This window comes from Myripristis murdjan, chromosome 24, assembly GCF_902150065.1.
Source record: "Myripristis murdjan chromosome 24, fMyrMur1.1, whole genome shotgun sequence".
NCBI lineage: Eukaryota > Metazoa > Chordata > Actinopteri > Holocentriformes > Holocentridae > Myripristis > Myripristis murdjan.
Genome location: NC_044003.1, coordinates 7393293 through 7410862, shown reverse-complemented (window position 1 = coordinate 7410862; position 17570 = coordinate 7393293). Strand labels below are relative to the sequence as shown.

General features: G+C 42.0%; 1 protein-coding gene across 1 annotated transcript in view; it reads left to right on the top strand.

The window, feature by feature from the left end:
• The window catches only part of myo6a (myosin VIa), a 153867-nt gene that overhangs the window by 131210 nt on the left and 5087 nt on the right, over window positions 1–17570 (top strand). Inside the window, exons 30-33 of the mRNA XM_030047151.1 lie at window positions 4760–4863; window positions 8751–8882; window positions 11407–11433; window positions 14697–14915. Coding sequence (XP_029903011.1) covers window positions 4760–4863; window positions 8751–8882; window positions 11407–11433; window positions 14697–14915 — 482 coding nt within the window. The remainder of the gene's footprint in view (window positions 1–4759; window positions 4864–8750; window positions 8883–11406; window positions 11434–14696; window positions 14916–17570) is intronic.

The following is a 17570-nucleotide window of genomic DNA, read 5'->3' as shown; positions in this document are numbered from 1 at the left end:
TACCATCTGCTTACATCGCACAGTCCTATTCTTCACTCTCAGCCTTTTGCCTTCAAATGTTTTGCTCTGTGATTATGTGATTATGAATATCCCTGTGCATTGTCCCCCTTAACTGCAGTCTCCTGGGTAAGAATCCGAGATGGAGACAGTGTTTCGTGTCAGCCGTGGCACACATCAGTGGAGTGATAGGTTTAATCAGAGCGGTCCAAGCACCCAAACGAAGTCACAAACATATGAGTCAAATGATGAGACTTGACACCCGGCGGCACACACAGCACACACTTAAGCATACTGTTATCTCAAAGGCTGCGCATTCACACAGATACTCATGTTTAGCCTCATTTTCCTCCTTCTTAAGTTTTCACTCCTCTGCTCCTTAATTCTCACCAAGCTTCTGTTACTCCTTATTGTCTTTTTATGTTCTTCTTCCCTTTATTTTCCATCTCCCTTTATTTTTTTATGATTTCTTCTCTGACTTTTCTTAGACTTTTCTCAGACTTTTCTTCCTCATCCTCTATCTTCTTAATCTTTCTCTTTTTCCATTCCATCTTCTTCTACCTGTATTTCTTCCAATTAGTATTTTGTACATTTAGCTACAGAAAACCTAATAGAGTTATATCATCACTGACTGGTACTAAACTACTAACTAACTCCTTTATACCGGGACCATCATGCTTTTTTTAGGGAAGAAATGGCCAAGGAAATGTCTGAGCTTCTGGCTAGGTGGGTAGAGATCTTTCCTATAAACCCAAACCCCGACGTTCAGGGGAAAATCTCAACAATCGCCTCAATTTTGAGAAAATAAATCAAGTTTTTCCATGAAGAACAGAATTACACATGAACGCATGCAATTTGGAAATCTTGCATGAGTTGTGTTGATTTTGTTGATTCTAAATCATCATTGTTTAATTCTGGAAGTTTAATTAAAAGGGTTAATTCTGTCATTTAAAAGAAAGAAAAAATAACGAAGGTGGTCACCAGTGATCACCATTTTTTATTATGTATTCTTTTTTTGTGTGTGATTTTTTTCTTTGACTTATCCAAAGAACATTTCTCAAAAATTTATTTATTTATTTTTTTTTTGGTTTCACTTTGGCTTCTTTTTCACATTTAAACACTCATTCTCCCATTTCAGCTGCCCTAAACGAACACAATCTTCCACCCAACTTTGCGACCTTTAGGGGATTAAAGTCCTTGTGCTGTTGCACCTCAGCTGCAGTTTCTCAGGGAAGGGAGACTGTTACCTTTCCAATATAGTGACCCAGATTTTTCCAGGCGATCCAGGCTTTAAAACCATTGACCATCTGGTTACAAGCGCACGTGTCCAGTGGGTCACAGCCATTTCACCCAGGTGTCATTAAGCAGTACACCTTGACTGAAGTGATCATTACCTGTAGCTTAGACCTGACATGCAATACTGGCGTGACTCATAATTAGTTTTGTTTTATGAAGATGAAATGACTCTGCAAGACCTCTTTATTGTTATGGACCACTTACGGTGTAGCAGAATAACCTCACGATGGGTCTCAGGGTGGAAAATTACCATCAACCACCTGCCAAGTGTTAACAAATTTCCGCCGCTGCTGCCAAGTTCATCCAATCTACCAGCCATAATTTGAAGGCCTTGTTCAAAATCTTTTATTCATCGGAGGAAGGTCCACTGAGCGCGCTTGTTCTCACATTTCACCGTGAGTCACGTTTCCAGACACCTGGGAGTGGCTGAGCGCGACCCAGTCCTGCTCGGGTGAACGGCCTCAGTCGAGCCTTTGGGGAGTTAAAATGACCTCATGACCTCCTTCATTTTCAACATGGTTCATCTCAGAAGGTCTTGTGTGATTATCTGCTCCATCTGGATCCAAATGAGTCTCATTTGCGCAACAGATGTAACCACGCCCATTTTTGGCGATTTCAAACGTGCGTCTTTGGTTACCTTGAAAAATGTGAATAACACTTCTTACAGAGAACTAGATTTGGGCAATATGGACAAAATCAAATGTCTCATCAAGATTTGACAGCCTTGGACCGAATGTATCCATATCAATATTGTGAGGATATTGTAGGGATGGCTATCGATGCTTAGATAGTTATATACAAGAGATTTTTTTTAATGTTTATGACGACCAAGCAGGTAGAAGCAAATAACAGAACCGTGACAACAGTCTATCAAGTTCAGAAAATTGCATTACTTTTATCATAATGCACTCTTTAAAACCAAGACAACAGATCATGATAACACAATTCACGAAATCCCAGACAATTTCTCCTCTCATATGACAATATCAGTATAATATCATGATATCGTCCAGCCTTGCAGACAGCTGGCACAGCCTGTCTAAGCCCTTAATAAAGCTGCTGCACGTGCGAGGCTCATTATGGACTGTTTCAGGAGGAGTTTCACCGGAGATCTTTTCCCCAGTTGCTTTGGGAATTCAAACCGGTAAATTTCTACATGACTTACGCATTTCCACTCCCACCTCTGCCTAGTTTGATGATAAAGCTGTGAAAGTGGCTGGTGGCTATATGTTGAGATGTACGAGCCACTGTGTCCAGTAGACAACACAAACCCTGCCTTGGATACAGTGGAGCTTGGTGAGTAACTTGCGTGGCAGTGTCTCATGAGGTCACGCTGGCCAGCTGGTGTTTTCTAGTAGCTTTCCTTAGCCTTTCCACTGTGGAGCGAGTGTGAATGAGTGACGTCAGCTCAAGGCCATGTGCCAGGTTATCCTCCCGGCTCCTCTGTTCCTGTGTCTGCGGCTAATTGGCTCAGGCCACATCTCACTACGCCGTAAACACACATCTACAGGAAGGAGGAGCAGCAGGTGACCGCGGCGCTTTGGGTCACTTAGGTCGCTGCCGGTGCCACGGCATCATCCTGGGAAGACGGTGCAGCCGAGGCCAACTCTGCTAATCGTGAGAGTCGGGGCCACCCAATAGGATTAGGGAACATTGGGGTTTGGGTAGCAGTGGGTCCGCCTCCAGCCTCACGCCGTTCTAAAAGGGGCAAATCCCGGTCGTGGATTATTCAGGCTTGTCAGCGCCGCCGCACAGGAGCAAACGGCGAGCCAGCAGCAAGGCCCGCAGCTGGAGAGGAGCCGTATACTTTATTCTGTCAAACGGTCATTTATAATTTAACAGAATGAGCCGCCACTCCAGATCAGCTCCATGCCGTTGTGGCAGAGCCGTTTTTTTTTTACTTCCTGGTGACTGAAACAGCATGCGATTTAATTATGTCGTTCTCTTCCCCCATCTAGCTCCACTATAGTGCTTTTCCCTCTTCACAAAGACGCTGCTAATCTGAAAATACCCCTTACATCCTTACCTTCACCTTCACCAACACTGGCAGTGAACCTGTGTCTACAGCGGACCTGTGTTAAATGGCATTTGTGGATAATTGAGTAATCGCCAGTTTTAACCCCCTGGTGAGGTCCGTGTGGGTGGAGTTTGCCACATCAGGCTAAGTCAGCCGGTGTCATGTGAGTTCCTGTGCTCGGCTGAACTTCTTGGCACCCATGTGACCAGCACTACCCATCTGAAGCCAAAGTAGGCTCAAACAAACCTGACACGAGAGCGCCGTTTTACCCAGGTCCAATCTGTAGCACATCCACCGTGTTAAAAAAAAAAAAAAAAAACACAGCAAATTGCCATCATTGCATCTGTCCTGTGCCACTGTAGCTGCAACACCAGCCTGTTCTTTCCTGAGGGTTAAAGTTTCTTTGTAGCCTGTGAAATTTCCAGATGGGTGGAGTTTGACACACAAGACACTACAGCGAGCACTGGAAAATGTAGGCCGCATTCACACAGACGGGTATTTTTGAAAATGCAACTTAATCCCTCCATTTTTAGGACAAAAAAAAAACTACATATGACAGCAAAAACTATGTCTGTAGACACTAATGCAGCAAATACACACATGTGGAAAGAAGCTGAGGAGTGCCTGGAGCGGGTTCTTGACATCACTGAGTTATAAATGCAAGTACAAATACCAATGAGAGCATCCTAATTATATCCAAAACTGTGTCGAAAGCAAAGTTGGATGATAAAAACAGTTGAGTTCATATGGACAGATAGTTACAAATGGATGCTTTGGTTGAAAATAAGTCAGGGCCGTGACGTCAGCAGTATCAAACTGTACTGTTTTCACTGTACAGGCAGCAAAAAGCAATATTTTTTAGGTTTTTCTTTTTAATTATTAAGCTCCCCTTAGTACTTTTTATCTATTCTTCTTTATTTATTGTGTTCTCACTGGGCCTTGAGCACTGAAATTTCGTTCTTTTCATGTACACCATGTTTGGAAAGACAATAAACAAGCCTTGAACCTTGAAGAAAACTTTTTTTTGTTTGTTTTTTAGAACTCTGTCGAGAAAGCTAAGTTTGTTTTTCAGTGACCAAACGGGGCATTTTCGTGAAGACAGGAGGCTAAAACGGAAAGTTGCATTTTCAAAAAGCAAAAAAACAAAACCCTGTGTGCAGATGTGGTTTTAGACAGTCCAAGGTAAGTATTTAAAATCAAATTAAGAATACATTTTGTACTTAATGTGACAGGCAACTGGATCTGTCTGTGAACTCCACCTGTCTGGCGCTTCACGCAGTTTAGTTGTCCGCAAATACCTTTTGACCCGAGTTGTGCATCCATAGCGAATTTAACCCAACCCTCTTTGATCTCTTCATACACATGCCCCGGCGTTTGGTATCCCATGGTGCACCGCTGTGGCTTGCGGCGCTGACTTCCCCTCTCCTGCTTGTCTGTTTCCCGTATCAGAGGTCCGCAGGTGCAGGCCAGCAAGGCCGCCGCCGGCGCCAAGAAGTACGAGCTGAGCAAGTGGAAGTACGCCGAGCTGAGGGACGCCATCAACACCTCGTGCGGTGAGAGATTTAACCGAGTGGGCGATGCTTTTCAGTGTTTTTGTGCAGATCCCAGTGACCGGCAGGTAAAGCAGATTTGTGCCAGCGGGCCACACAAACGTGTTTGGGGTTCTTGCAGGGATGTCACACTTCTGACGTGCCAAGCAGGATGTGTAATGCCGTTTTCAAATGGACAGGCAAAGGCTGCTGATTAGCTATTATTCCCACAGCAGGCAGGAAAACCTACAGGAGGCCGTACAGAAACAGTTTTACAAATTACCTCAGCATTTGAGATCAACTTTTCTTCTTTTCATCAGTTTTTTTTAACCTTTTACCTTTTTTATTTTATCTAACCAGGGTTGTCACGTTGAGAATAAATCTCTTTTCCAAGTCAGGGTTAGTAAAAGCAGTTAAAACAAATGAAAAACACTGAGCAGAAATACAAAAATACCCTTAACATTAAAATAAAATGAAGCCTTTGCGTTTAAAAGCCAGTTAAGAAGCAAACACTGTTGCTCAGTGTTAAAAATCTGAAACTGAACTGTTCAGTCTTCTCGGTGCAAACAGATAAATTGCTTGACATTAATATCTGCCACAATTCATCTCTTATACCACCTACTTTTCTGATTTTCTTTTGTTTTTTTTCCCCCCTGGCAGCCTCATTACATGACCTCCTCTTTAACGTGGGAGTGAGTTACGGGTCTTTGAACAGCAGCCATAATGCCACAGTTTTACCGTGTTGTTCTGTCAGACATCACGGCGTGTCACGGCAGCGAGAAGCCGGCCACCGCAAACTACTTCATTAACATTTACACTGACATTTAGCTGACGCTGTTATCCAGAATCATTTAGAAATGATCCTGAAAACGTTTTAGCTTTGATTAATCATTACTACATTAATGTGCAGACGTTTGTGTAGTTACTCTACGTGCAGGACATCCGGTTCACGCTCTCTATTGGAGGTATGATAAATTGCATTGTAAAGATCAAATATAGTTCAAGTACAAAATAAAAATTAATAAGCAAACACGACTGTGGCAGCAGCGGCTTCTGCGTTGTAGTTTCTGCTGTGAACCGCTTGGTCGGATTCGGAGGGAAATCAACTGGACTTCTTTACAGCACAAAACAGATAGAGGGCGCCGTTCTGCCAGAGCAAACAGAGCTCGAGTGAAAGGTCGATTGAAAACCAGAGACTCTGTGGATAGGGAGACGGGCGTCCAGTAGTAACAGGAAATATGAGAAATGTCTAAAACTGCTGCCGGTGAGAGAGCTTGAGGCCACCGGTCGAAAGGAAATCCACAGGAAATCCTGGAATATCTGGAAAGTTTGGGAATTTTGAAAAGTCTGAGAAAGTCAGGGAATTCAGTAAGATTTTTGGGGGTAGAACATGAAATATCCTGATACTTCACCGGTCTCAATCATAAAAAAAATCAACAAGTTATTCAACAAATGTATTTATCCTCCACTGTGTTCAGGTTACGTTCACTTCCTTCACATAATAGAACAGAATCATAAACTGATATACGACATCTTAATCTGATTTGTGCTCAAAATGTTGGTCAAAGAAAAAAAAAAGTCATGGCACAGACATAAAGGCCATGGAAAATCAACATTTTTGTCATGGAAAGTCATGAAAAAGTAAGGGAATTTTACATTTGACAGAGTGGGAATGCTGTAGTAAACTTTATAACTATACAATAACTAATAAAAATTATAACTATACCAAAGGTAGCTCAGCTATTAGATCACCAAAATTACATGCAGCCATCATGGAGGAGGTCAAGGGCCAGAAGTCACATCAACCTGATAGTATTTAACTAATATTCCTGTTTCCTGAATGATTTTGCATGAGAAATAAGATTATTTTACAGAGTAGCTGAAGTTGATTTAGAGCCTCAGAGTCACAATTTACAGTCTCAAAGGGCTTTACAGGCCCACCAGAGGAAACTCCCCCTAAAACCCCACAGATTATATATAAAAAAACAGGAAGAAATCTGGAGAAGGACCACAGATGCACGCTCAGGTGTGCATTAGGTGCCGGACAGGTGGCCAAACGATCAGCTTAGATCAGCCAACTGGACCAAATCAGCCTGCACAGGTTGCCAAATGTAGAATCAAATAGCTAATTCACTTAGCTTATTAAGCCAAATCAGGACAAGAATCGAGATACACAAAGTATAAAATGGACACTATGTAAAAGGGAGCACTCAGGAAAGGTGTTAAGACATTAAAGTGAAGTTGTGTTTTCCTCATGCGTGCAGCGGAGGGCGGAGGACGAGGACAGTTCGCCGAACTCGTATCGGCGCTCCCCAGAGGCACCTGGGAAATTAATGGAGGGAAAATGAGAGCCGCAGGCAGCCACACACAGACCCAGAGGAAACGCCTCTGTTGGCTGTTAACAGGCCACTCACCTCCTCTCCCACCGCGAGAGAGAGAGAGAGAGAGAGAGAGGGAGGTGCCGAATACAGATGTGTGCACGTCTCCGTCTCTGCAGGAAAAAATTAAACCTAAAATAGTGACGACGTGTTGCCGACACCCGACAGATTCTAGTCGTTTCTGCGGGGATTCATCAGTGTAGAGTAAAAAACCAAAGTGGATTTTTTTTTCTTTCTTCTTGTTGAGCAGGTACTCGGCATCCGTCTGCCCACCAAGTATTTTTGTGCAGGCGACGTTCCCGAGGCACTTAGTGTGCATTAAGCGTCTCATCGCGCCCCGTTAGGCCTCGCGCTCTGGATGACAAATTGAATGTTTCAGTTTAGTTTTTTTTTTTGTTGTTGTCGTTTTTTTTACTTCCACTGGAGTAATTTATCTGAATCATCCTGAAGAAATTTGTTATCTTCATGCTCTGGGCTTTAGAATATCTTTTGTCAGTCGGAGGTTGTGAGAGAGAGTCAGTGTGTGTGTGTGTGTGTGTGTGTGTAAAATGAGTAAAATTAACATTAGCCGCTACATATGTTGATAATGATTTAGTGTGAGTTAACAGGATTTAATATTGTAGTTTCACTGTTAGCAAACATAATTCATCATTATATTTCCTCTCAGTACTGAATTCTCAACCGTAATTTGGGGGGAAAAAAAAATATGTTATGGTAATTTGTCAGAAAAACAATTCAGCTTTTCCAAAGTCCTGTTTTCATTCGATGTGAAAACCTCAAACGGTTGTAAGTTCCTCTGCCAAAATCCCATTTTCCTGACAGTTATGTGGCCGCATTATTGGTGCAACAAATGTTGTTAGTGTCACTCTGTAAAAGACCAGCGCCACTTTATGTTTAGTTTTATTTTTTTTATTAGAGCGCCACAGAGACAAACAGTCCACCCCCGCTCTTCTGCAAGTCTACTCACTTCTTCTTTTCTACTTTTCTGTTTTTATCTCCTGTTTTATATTTTACTGCCTTTGCTTTTATTGGTTAGCAGTATTATTACCACTGATGATAATGATTTTAATAATTTATTAGTAGTGGTAAGAGTAGCTATGTTAATTTTAAGAACCTACATACGTTAATATTATCACGAGTACAATAAGTATTAGTATATTAGTATTATTACAAGCATTAGTATAGCTGCAATGAGTAAAACTGCTTAGGGACAATATACAGTTGACTTTGTTCTCATGCTCTTTAATAAGTTTGGTGTTTATTCCACATTTTGAGTGTAAATGGTTCTTATTTTTGTGATTTCTATTAGTGTAGCTTTAATACTTAGTAGTCCATGTAGGAGCGATAGCATTGATTTTAAGAATCTGTCAGCAGCAGACATTATTATTATCACTGGTGAACGCATCAATAACAGTATTATTAGAAGCTGTAGTAGCAGGATGAATAGTGATGAATGTGTCTACACTGAGTCGCCTGTAGATATTACTGTCCTCACTGGTCAAAGTTTTGACTGTAAAAATGTCTGGCCTGCAGATATCGAGCTGCTGGCCGCCTGCAGGGAGGAGTTCCACCGCCGCCTCAAGGTTTACCACGCCTGGAAGTCAAAGAACAAGAAACGAAACACCGAGACGGAGCAGCGAGCGCCAAAATCTGTCACCGACTACGGTAAGAGCGGACACACAGGCGAGAACGCAGCGGCTCGGATCGCGGCAGCTCTCCGCCACTGCGTCTGGTTTGATTTGTCTTGTCGGAAGGAGGCGTATTGCCGAGCACCCGAGCCGCTTATCGCCGTATTTTTAAATCTTTATGTCATCCCTGTCGCAACAAGTTTTGCCAGTTTGGGATTTGAACTGGTGACCTTTGAACCAGGACAGAGCCACATACTCCCATATCGATCACAATTAAATTAGAAGAGCTGAAACGATTGGCCGATGATTAATTTAGTCTTTTATCAGGAACAAATATGAGGTTTGTTGGCTGCAGTGTCAGAAGTGCCAGGTGTACATGCACAATAATATATCCTTTTGCTTTTACTTTTAGTTTTGCATGCATTTCTGAAGCTGGAACCAACAAATTTGATATCTATTCTCGATAAAAGAATAAATTAATGATTTATCAATATTTTATCACAATTTCCCCACAATGTTTTTGCCTTCGTCCCCATCTGACGTCATGATCATGGTGAAAAAATGCCAACAAGAATTTGAGGACATCACTCCGAGCTCTGCTAACTTGTGATAAGCATATGACATCATTTTTGACTCTACAGACGAAATGATAAATTGATTAATTGAAAAAATTATCGATACTGTAAGTAAGTTGACTCCTGTGCAGGTTTGGGAAATCTTGAAATGGAAAGTTAAATTGATACCCGGTCACATAAAATGTTGACGTACTTTGGATTTATTCTATACAAGTGAATTTCCACATATTGGTGATTTGTTTGACTGTTATAGGACTTAACTTTTTCAGCATAAATCCTATTGAATTCTGTCAAATGTGTGGAAAAATTTGGGGTTTTGAAGCTGTAAAAGCACAGGAGCCTGGCGTTATTTTGTTAACACTGCACAGTTAACCTCAGGCAGTTATTTTTTTATTTTGCAGAATTATTAAGAGGTGAAAATGAGCTCCTCCTGGTTGCTAATGGCGCAGTGTGTCAGTCAATTCAGTCCCCGACCTTTCCTCATTGTCGGGAGTCCAGAGCGATGTTCAAACAGGAGGAACAAATGGACTCTGTCTCTCGCCTCTCCATCGGCATCGCCTCATCTCCTTGTGCCACACATTGAGTTGTCATGACGACAAAGAGCTCTTGTTCCTCGCCGGCTATTGTGCGCTCTGTTTAGACTACTGATTGGACCGCGAGCCCGCACACCCACTTTCATCCTTCACTCTCCTCCGTTTGAGAGACGGAGCTTCGTTCGTCGTGCCGCTTCGTCAGGCGCTGTGCAGCAATCTCAGAGCGGCCCATCGCCACGTTACACACACTTTAACGTTACACACACTTCAGCCAGGGCGTTTGTTTTCTGAGGCTGAGATACTCGTGCATGACGGCATTTCACCATGATCAGAGGTCAGACAGGGCTTTTTGTTCAGGGCCACAAACTGGGGGGAAAATCTTGAAAATGCACTCACTTCTATGCTTATGTTCTTCAATATTTGAAGGCGTCAATTTAAATCATAAAGCTGCATCGCTGCCTGATGCTGCTTGATCGATACAACCAAAAATGACGTGTCATCTAACACATAAGTGATGTTGAAGTAAAGGTTTGAAGATAACTAAAAAGATCCAGTAATATTCGATTATCAGTTTTAATTTCATGCCAGTGATCATTTTATCAAAGCACATGATGCTTTTTTGCAAATAGTGGATGTCTTATTTGTTTTATCAAACTCTTAATTTCATGGCGAAAAAGGAAACTCGCCGAACCTTAGAAAGCCAAGCTGACCCAAACGGCACAAACTGCAGCAGTGTAAAAAATCTAAAAATCTGTCAAGTATTTCAGAATTTATTTTGATGTTATTTTGTCATTTATTCGGACCATATGAGGGAACGGTTTGCCGGAGCACCACGGTTGTTTTTCAGCATCGTCCTTCTCCGTGTTCATGGAGATCCACACGCTCACACCCGGACGCTGACCGGGCACAGCCACACACTTCCACCGGTGTCTCTTGGAAGCTCATTTTCAGGAATGTCATCATCACAACCCCTAAACCAGCCTTGAAATGAACTGTAAAGCACACAGAAGCAGCCCAAGCGTTTAATACAAAGGATCAGCAGTTTAGAAATAGTAAAACAGACACAGAAAGCCTTTTACTTCCTCATTTTGCTCTTTTTTTTTAATCATTGGTCACTGTTATTACATCTGAACACATCTGACTTGTAGCACAGATTAATGGAGACTGATGGTTATGGTTATTATTATTAATATTTTGATAGTAGTAGCACTAGTAGTAGTGTTAATATTATCATAAGTAGTAGTTACTGCAGTAATATTAGACTAAGTCATCATAATATGTTGTTATCTTTCCATTCTTTTGTCGTTCTGTGTTTCACCGGTTCATTATTATCATGTCTGTACAACAAACAAACAAAACAAAAACAAAAACATCTCACCTGTTCCACTGTTGCTGCTGTGTTGCATCACTTCCTCCAGTACACGTCCGTGTAACCTGGCATGTTTACTTTCAGATCATGCACCTCCTGTGAAAAAAGCATGTAAGTGGCTCTCCCAACACGTAACTCCACTAACAGCACAGCTAATCCCCCCCCCCCTTATTAACCTGCTAAAGGTTTTGCTATTGACTGGGGTTGCTTTGTAGCCTGGGATCGCTGTGTGCTCTTGCGTTTCTCGGCGTACTTTGTGGCAGAAAAGGTGGACGGGCTTCTATGGCAGCTGCCGGCTCCATTAACGGCGGCCTTTTTTCCGACGCCGTAGCCTTTTTATGACCGATGTGCCAAAGCTAACACTGGCCTATTAGCGAGACGCCTCGCACACAGCCACTACAGTTTGATAAGGCGGCCGCAGGAAGTAGAGGTAATTTCTTAGAGCTCTTAAGTCTGCGGTTATCGATACAGCCACAAAGGGAATGCTCCGGTAAGGGGGAAAAAATAAATTTTTAAAAAACAGCCCGGGAGGCTTTCAAGGCAGTTTGCTTGTTTTTCTTTGGCTAGAGATCACAGTGTCACGTTTAGGGGAGCGTGACAGGAGGAAAAGGCCACTTCACTTTCTGATTAGAGGAGAAGTGTGGGTAAAGGAGCCATTCATGCAGGAAGCAGAAGTTTTGCTGCATTCACTCCTAGCCTGATTGAGATTATAAACACACACACGGCCCATTCAGGTTTATCAGCCGTGCAACCATCAGACAAGCGGTGGTGGCTATCAATCTCTCTTTATATGTATTAGTTTTGCAAAGCTAATTCTTCTTAGGGTTTGACAGATGCGCGGTTTGTGCTTTCGGATTGAAGCGGTTGGTGTTAATCATGATTAAATCAATATGACAACAATAAAGTGGTCCCTCATTTAAATTTCGGTCTTTTCGGGGGCAGAAAAGCCCCTGACACAGCGTTTAGACCGCCGTGCAGCATTGAAATTCTCCACTGAAACCCTGACTAATGAAATTCTGCGAGGGTTTCCAGCTCTTTAAGGCAGCGTCCCACCTCAGCTACTCACCAGCAGAGGAAATTAAATTCAGAATTAATCGGCAAGAAAACATAATTGAACTGTTACAAGTCACTTACATTTACCTTTCTGTATCCTGGAATCAATAAAAGGTCGTATCGGCGACAGTCTAGCCGTGATTCTTAGCACCTCACAGTCGGCTCTTAGCAGAGACAAATACGTCAGTAGACGTGGTTGATGAAAATGAAAAGAAAAGAAAATCACAGGTTTTGAATAGGAATCAGCAGCTCTTTTTTCACCCCTTCAGTGTGCATCTTCAGCAAGAGGTCACAAAACCCCTTGTTATTCTCCGCTCTGACATCTCGATCCAGTTCTCGAGCCGCCATCGAGTCGCTGAAGTAGCTCGGGCTCTCGGTCGCTGGGAGCCAGGAAGAACGTGTGTGTAGGACAAATGCTAATCAACAACCTGGCAGGGGAAACACACTGCATGGAGTGTGTCTGGCAGGGAGTTAAGTTCAAGGGGCCTCTTAAGAGAACATGCCTTCAGTTTCCGCTGCCTTCTCCAGACAAACACGTTTGATTTTCTTTTGTTGTTTTCCTCTTTCCTCTGGAAGGTGTTGGGTTGGAAGGGTGCGTTCGTGACGTTCTTCGGCAAAACCCTTCTCTGGTTTTTCGACTTTTAGGAGGTGGTGTGAGGGTGAAATTTTTTTTTTGGTCTGGTGATGGTGGGACGATGTGTTGCTCTGTGGCAGATGTTGGTCGTTTATATTGTCATGCAATGCAAGCAAATTACCTCGACGTGATGTTTAATCTTGGATTCAGCTCCCAGGTTTAGTGAGGTACCTTCACTTGTTCCTGTTGGTATTCTCTTGAAACGTCGGGCGCTGTTTGCTATTTCTTATCACAGTTTGACTTCCACTGGAAACTACTATAAATATCTGAGCCTGTGAGCATTTCTCCCAATCGTCCCAGAATCCAAAACTGAATCCAAGATTAAATGATTACTAAAATGGATGTTTTTGCAGTGTGGTCATCCAGCAAACTGGGGGAACCGCAGCCCACTTTCTTCTCTCTACTCCTTCTACCGTCTAGAGAACCTCCCTCAATCTACAGTACCTCTTTATTTGGCACTCCACTTTGTAGAGGCACAAAAATCTCTGTATTTTATGTTTTCATAGGCAAGCCCCATAATAAACATCTGCCGTGCTTCTTGTCTTTGGTTTTCACTCCCTCTTTGATCAGCACTGCTGTGATTTCTACTGACCCCCTTCCCCAACGCTAGCAGCAGGACTCGCTGACTACACTCACAATTTATATTCAAACCCAATCAAAGGACTTAAACATTTACATACAGGAGTTCACATGGGCTACCGGAGTCAAATTCTCCCATTGAATGGATGGTTCAATAGAGGAGCCATGGTCCATCAGTGGGGTTGTTATTTCAGCCTGGATGGGGCTGAGTTGTTCCAACTCAATTGTTTTTGAATCTGGACCTTAAAGAAACCCTATTCCAGTGTAATAACCTGTTAACTAAGCAGTGTAAAAGTACTGTAAATGCACAATAATACTGTGTAAATACTCAGAGCACTATGATCAAATTTAAGGCAGTCGGCAGCTGTAGTTCTGTTCAAAATCTGACGTTGAAAATCTCCAGGAACAAAACAAGCTGTTCTTAATTATCCAGCATAAAATACAGTTTCCGATGCAGTGAATGCCTTAAATGATATTTTGCAACATTAACCAGCCAGTTAGCAGAGAACGTTAGTGCCAAATCTAAATCTTAAATCTCCAGATTAAAATTAAACACTGCATTTTTCTCAGTAGGGTGAAGATTTTTTTCTTTAAGAGTATTTTGCACAGTATAATGTTCTTAAAATAATAATGGAGAACAGAAGAAAAAAAACAGTTTATGGAAAAAAAAAAAAAAAAAAAACAATATGTTGAAATATCTAAAAGTGGAAGAGATCCACACTCAAGTCTTTGCAGGTAAAATGTTGATTTATATGATTTTTTGTCACATAAATGAACCTTTTACCCGCAAAATAATGAGTAATCATGTCCACTTTTAGATGCTTAATATTAATGTCATGTCTTCTTGATATTCAAAAAGAACATTTCCCGGATGTTTGCCAACACAGCGGGCTTCAACCGAGGTCCTCTAGTAGAAGTGCAGTATTTATACTCTTTTAATCGGGTTAATACGCAGGTCAGTACACTGGAATAATTTTTTTCCATCTGGTTTGGTCTCAGTCAGTCCCATCAACCAATTACAAGGCTGCTTGTACCCGTAGTCACTGACTCCTGCCTGGGTGCGATTGGCCAGGGAACCTGCCTGATCTTCTCTCCGTCCAACCAACAGCCCAGCAGAACCCGGCCCCGCCCATCCCAGCCCGGCAGCACGAGGTGGCCATGAACCGGCAGCAGCGCTACTTCCGCATCCCCTTCATCCGGCCGGGTGACCAGTACAAAGACCCCCAGAACAAGAAGAAGGGCTGGTGGTACGCTCACTTTGACGGCCCCTGGATCGCCAGGCAGATGGAGCTGCACCCCGACAAACACCCCATCCTGCTGGTGGCAGGTCAGTGCAGCAGCAACATGCGAGTAAACGTGGGGAAAGAAAGAAAGGAGGGAGGGAGGGAGGGAGGGAAGAGAGAAGTAGGAGATGCAAGGAGGCGAGGAAGAATAGAAGGATGGAGGGAAGCAGATCAAGATCAAGGTAAACTTTATTACCCAACAAATGGGGAATTGATTCAGTCATTCTAAGAAGCATAAACACAAAGATAAACACTTTACAAGGCAAAAAAAAGAAAGGAGAAGACCACTGGTGTAAACCCAACCGTCCGGCAAATGGTTCAAGACAATAAGATCCACATGCACACACACACACACACACAAACACATAAGAGACTGCAACAAACACACATGCACGTGCACACACCCAGCTGCACCCCAGATACTGCCCTCTCAGACACAATTTTTAGCTGCTTTGTAACATTGTGAAGGTGTAAATATGGAAATATGTTACATTTAAGTAATCCATACCTTTCTATTTTTCATTTTTATTTTTTGTGCTTGCAGTAAGCGTACTCACTTCACATTAAGCTACCTTCTATTTAAAACAAAAATAAACATCACGTTTTGTTAAACATTACGCTGCTATTACTTTAACGATTACTGCTGTTTTTCTTGTACTGCTGCTATTTATTTTCTGGCTTTTCAAATACCTTGAGAGAAGCTGTGCAAAATTTCTTTGTATCTGAGTGTAAGGATAATAAAGATCAATCTATTCTAATCTGTTGTAACCTAAACACAAAATACAATGTGACAGTGAGACAAACCTGAACCAGTCATCATACATATTCTAGTTCCTTCCATAAGCTGCCATGTCAAGTACATTACAATAGACACCCTGCATTAATATTAATACAAATAAAATATTTAATTTTTAAAATGACATTAAATTTTCAAAAGTATCGCACATTACCACTAATGGCCTGGATCGTATAGTTCATTGATGTGTTCATGTCTTATGGTAAAGACGGTGGAGGTGGGACAGATTTCCATCACCACAACTTCATTTAGAGAGGAAACTTGATCAGTGCTTCAAGTCTGTATCAGAAAGTTACACTATTTAACAGTTAATTTAAAAAATATATGTTAAGTTTTATGATGGGCAGAGTTGGTTTCTGGTTTAAAAAAGCACACATGGTAAAAGCAGCATTAAATTGGGATTTATTTTGCTTAATGGTGGGGTTTGACTGATATGAGGACGCCATCCTCCAGACACATCCACGTTATTTACCTCCTAGTCGGATATATCAGAAAAAAAAAAAGAAAGAAAAACAAGATTGTTGGTTGTAATTACCAGCTGGATGTTGACGTTAACACTGTTTGCATAAACTCAGAATTAAAGCAGTGAAAGAAGGAAGTGAGGAGGCGGCAGGGAGTGAAGGAAGGAAGGAAGGATTGAGGGCAGGGAGGAAAGGAAAGGCTGGGAGAAGGAGGGAGTGGAGAAGGGAAGATCAGTCGAGGGAAGAAGGGATGGAGTGAGGGAGGGATGGACAAATGATGTGAAAGGGGTGAAAGGGGAACAATTTAATGTGGATATATTTAAAGATGTTTTTGAAGGAGGGGCATACAGTGTGAAAATGAAGTGCATAAACACATCAGTACAAGAGGGAGGAGGATCAGTATCGTATTGTGAAAAATGATATTGCGATACTCGGCTGTATTGGTTTGTTTTGCATTGCTTTAGCAGGAAGGCATGGAGGACAGTGAAGGGAAGATGGATCAGGGGAGGCAGGGAGGGAAGAAAAATGGAGGAAAGGATTGAAGGAGGCAGGGAGTGAGTGGAGAAGCGGAAAAAGCCCATTTGTCAATACTCTGACACCACCAGGGAAAAAAAAATCAGAGGGACTTCATTCGCAATGTACAATAAATGTACAGCCATTTGACTCGGTGACATTGCTGCAGATATATATTGTTATCTAAATCTATAATGCACATAAGTCATTCCCTGTAGCCTGGCAATAAACAGTGTGAGGCTTTTATCGGATATTGTCTTGATATTGTAAAGAAAGTAAAGGTTCTTGTCATTTTATATCTTGTCTCACACTGAAAAATATCAGTGACAAATGTGCTGTGCAAATTGGCACTCATGGCAGTGAGCAGGACCTCAAATCTAATGCAAAGAAACAGATTTACATATCAGTCTACATTTAAACATGCTTTACCCACCCAATTGTACGGGAAATGGGGGTAGAAGAAAAAAAGAAAAAAGTTTTTAACATACAGCATGCAACTTCAACTTTGGTGTATGTACATATCGCCCCAAAGAGTCTCTGGGCACTTTACAAAGCAGTAAAAAAAACACCAGATAAAGAAAAAAAAAAACACTCACTCACCCACACATACACAGGTAATAATGTTAATATGATAACAAGGTTGAGGTTAGCAATTTTAAAAACAGAGATCATAAACTGGAACAGGGTTGGGCTAACTACTTGTCGAGGTGGAAAAACATTCAGTGATTTGGGTTCCCAGCCGGTGAAATTAGGAGCAATCCTGGTGAACAGAAAAAAACAATTTTAAGCCTGGATGTGAAAGTATCAGCAGAGCTTGCATCCCCAGCGTGCAGTAGTAGATTATTACAGAGAAATGGAGCTCGGTGGGCAAAGGCTCAACCAACAAATAAGTTAAATTAAATCCAGGAATAGTTAAGCAACCGGCATCA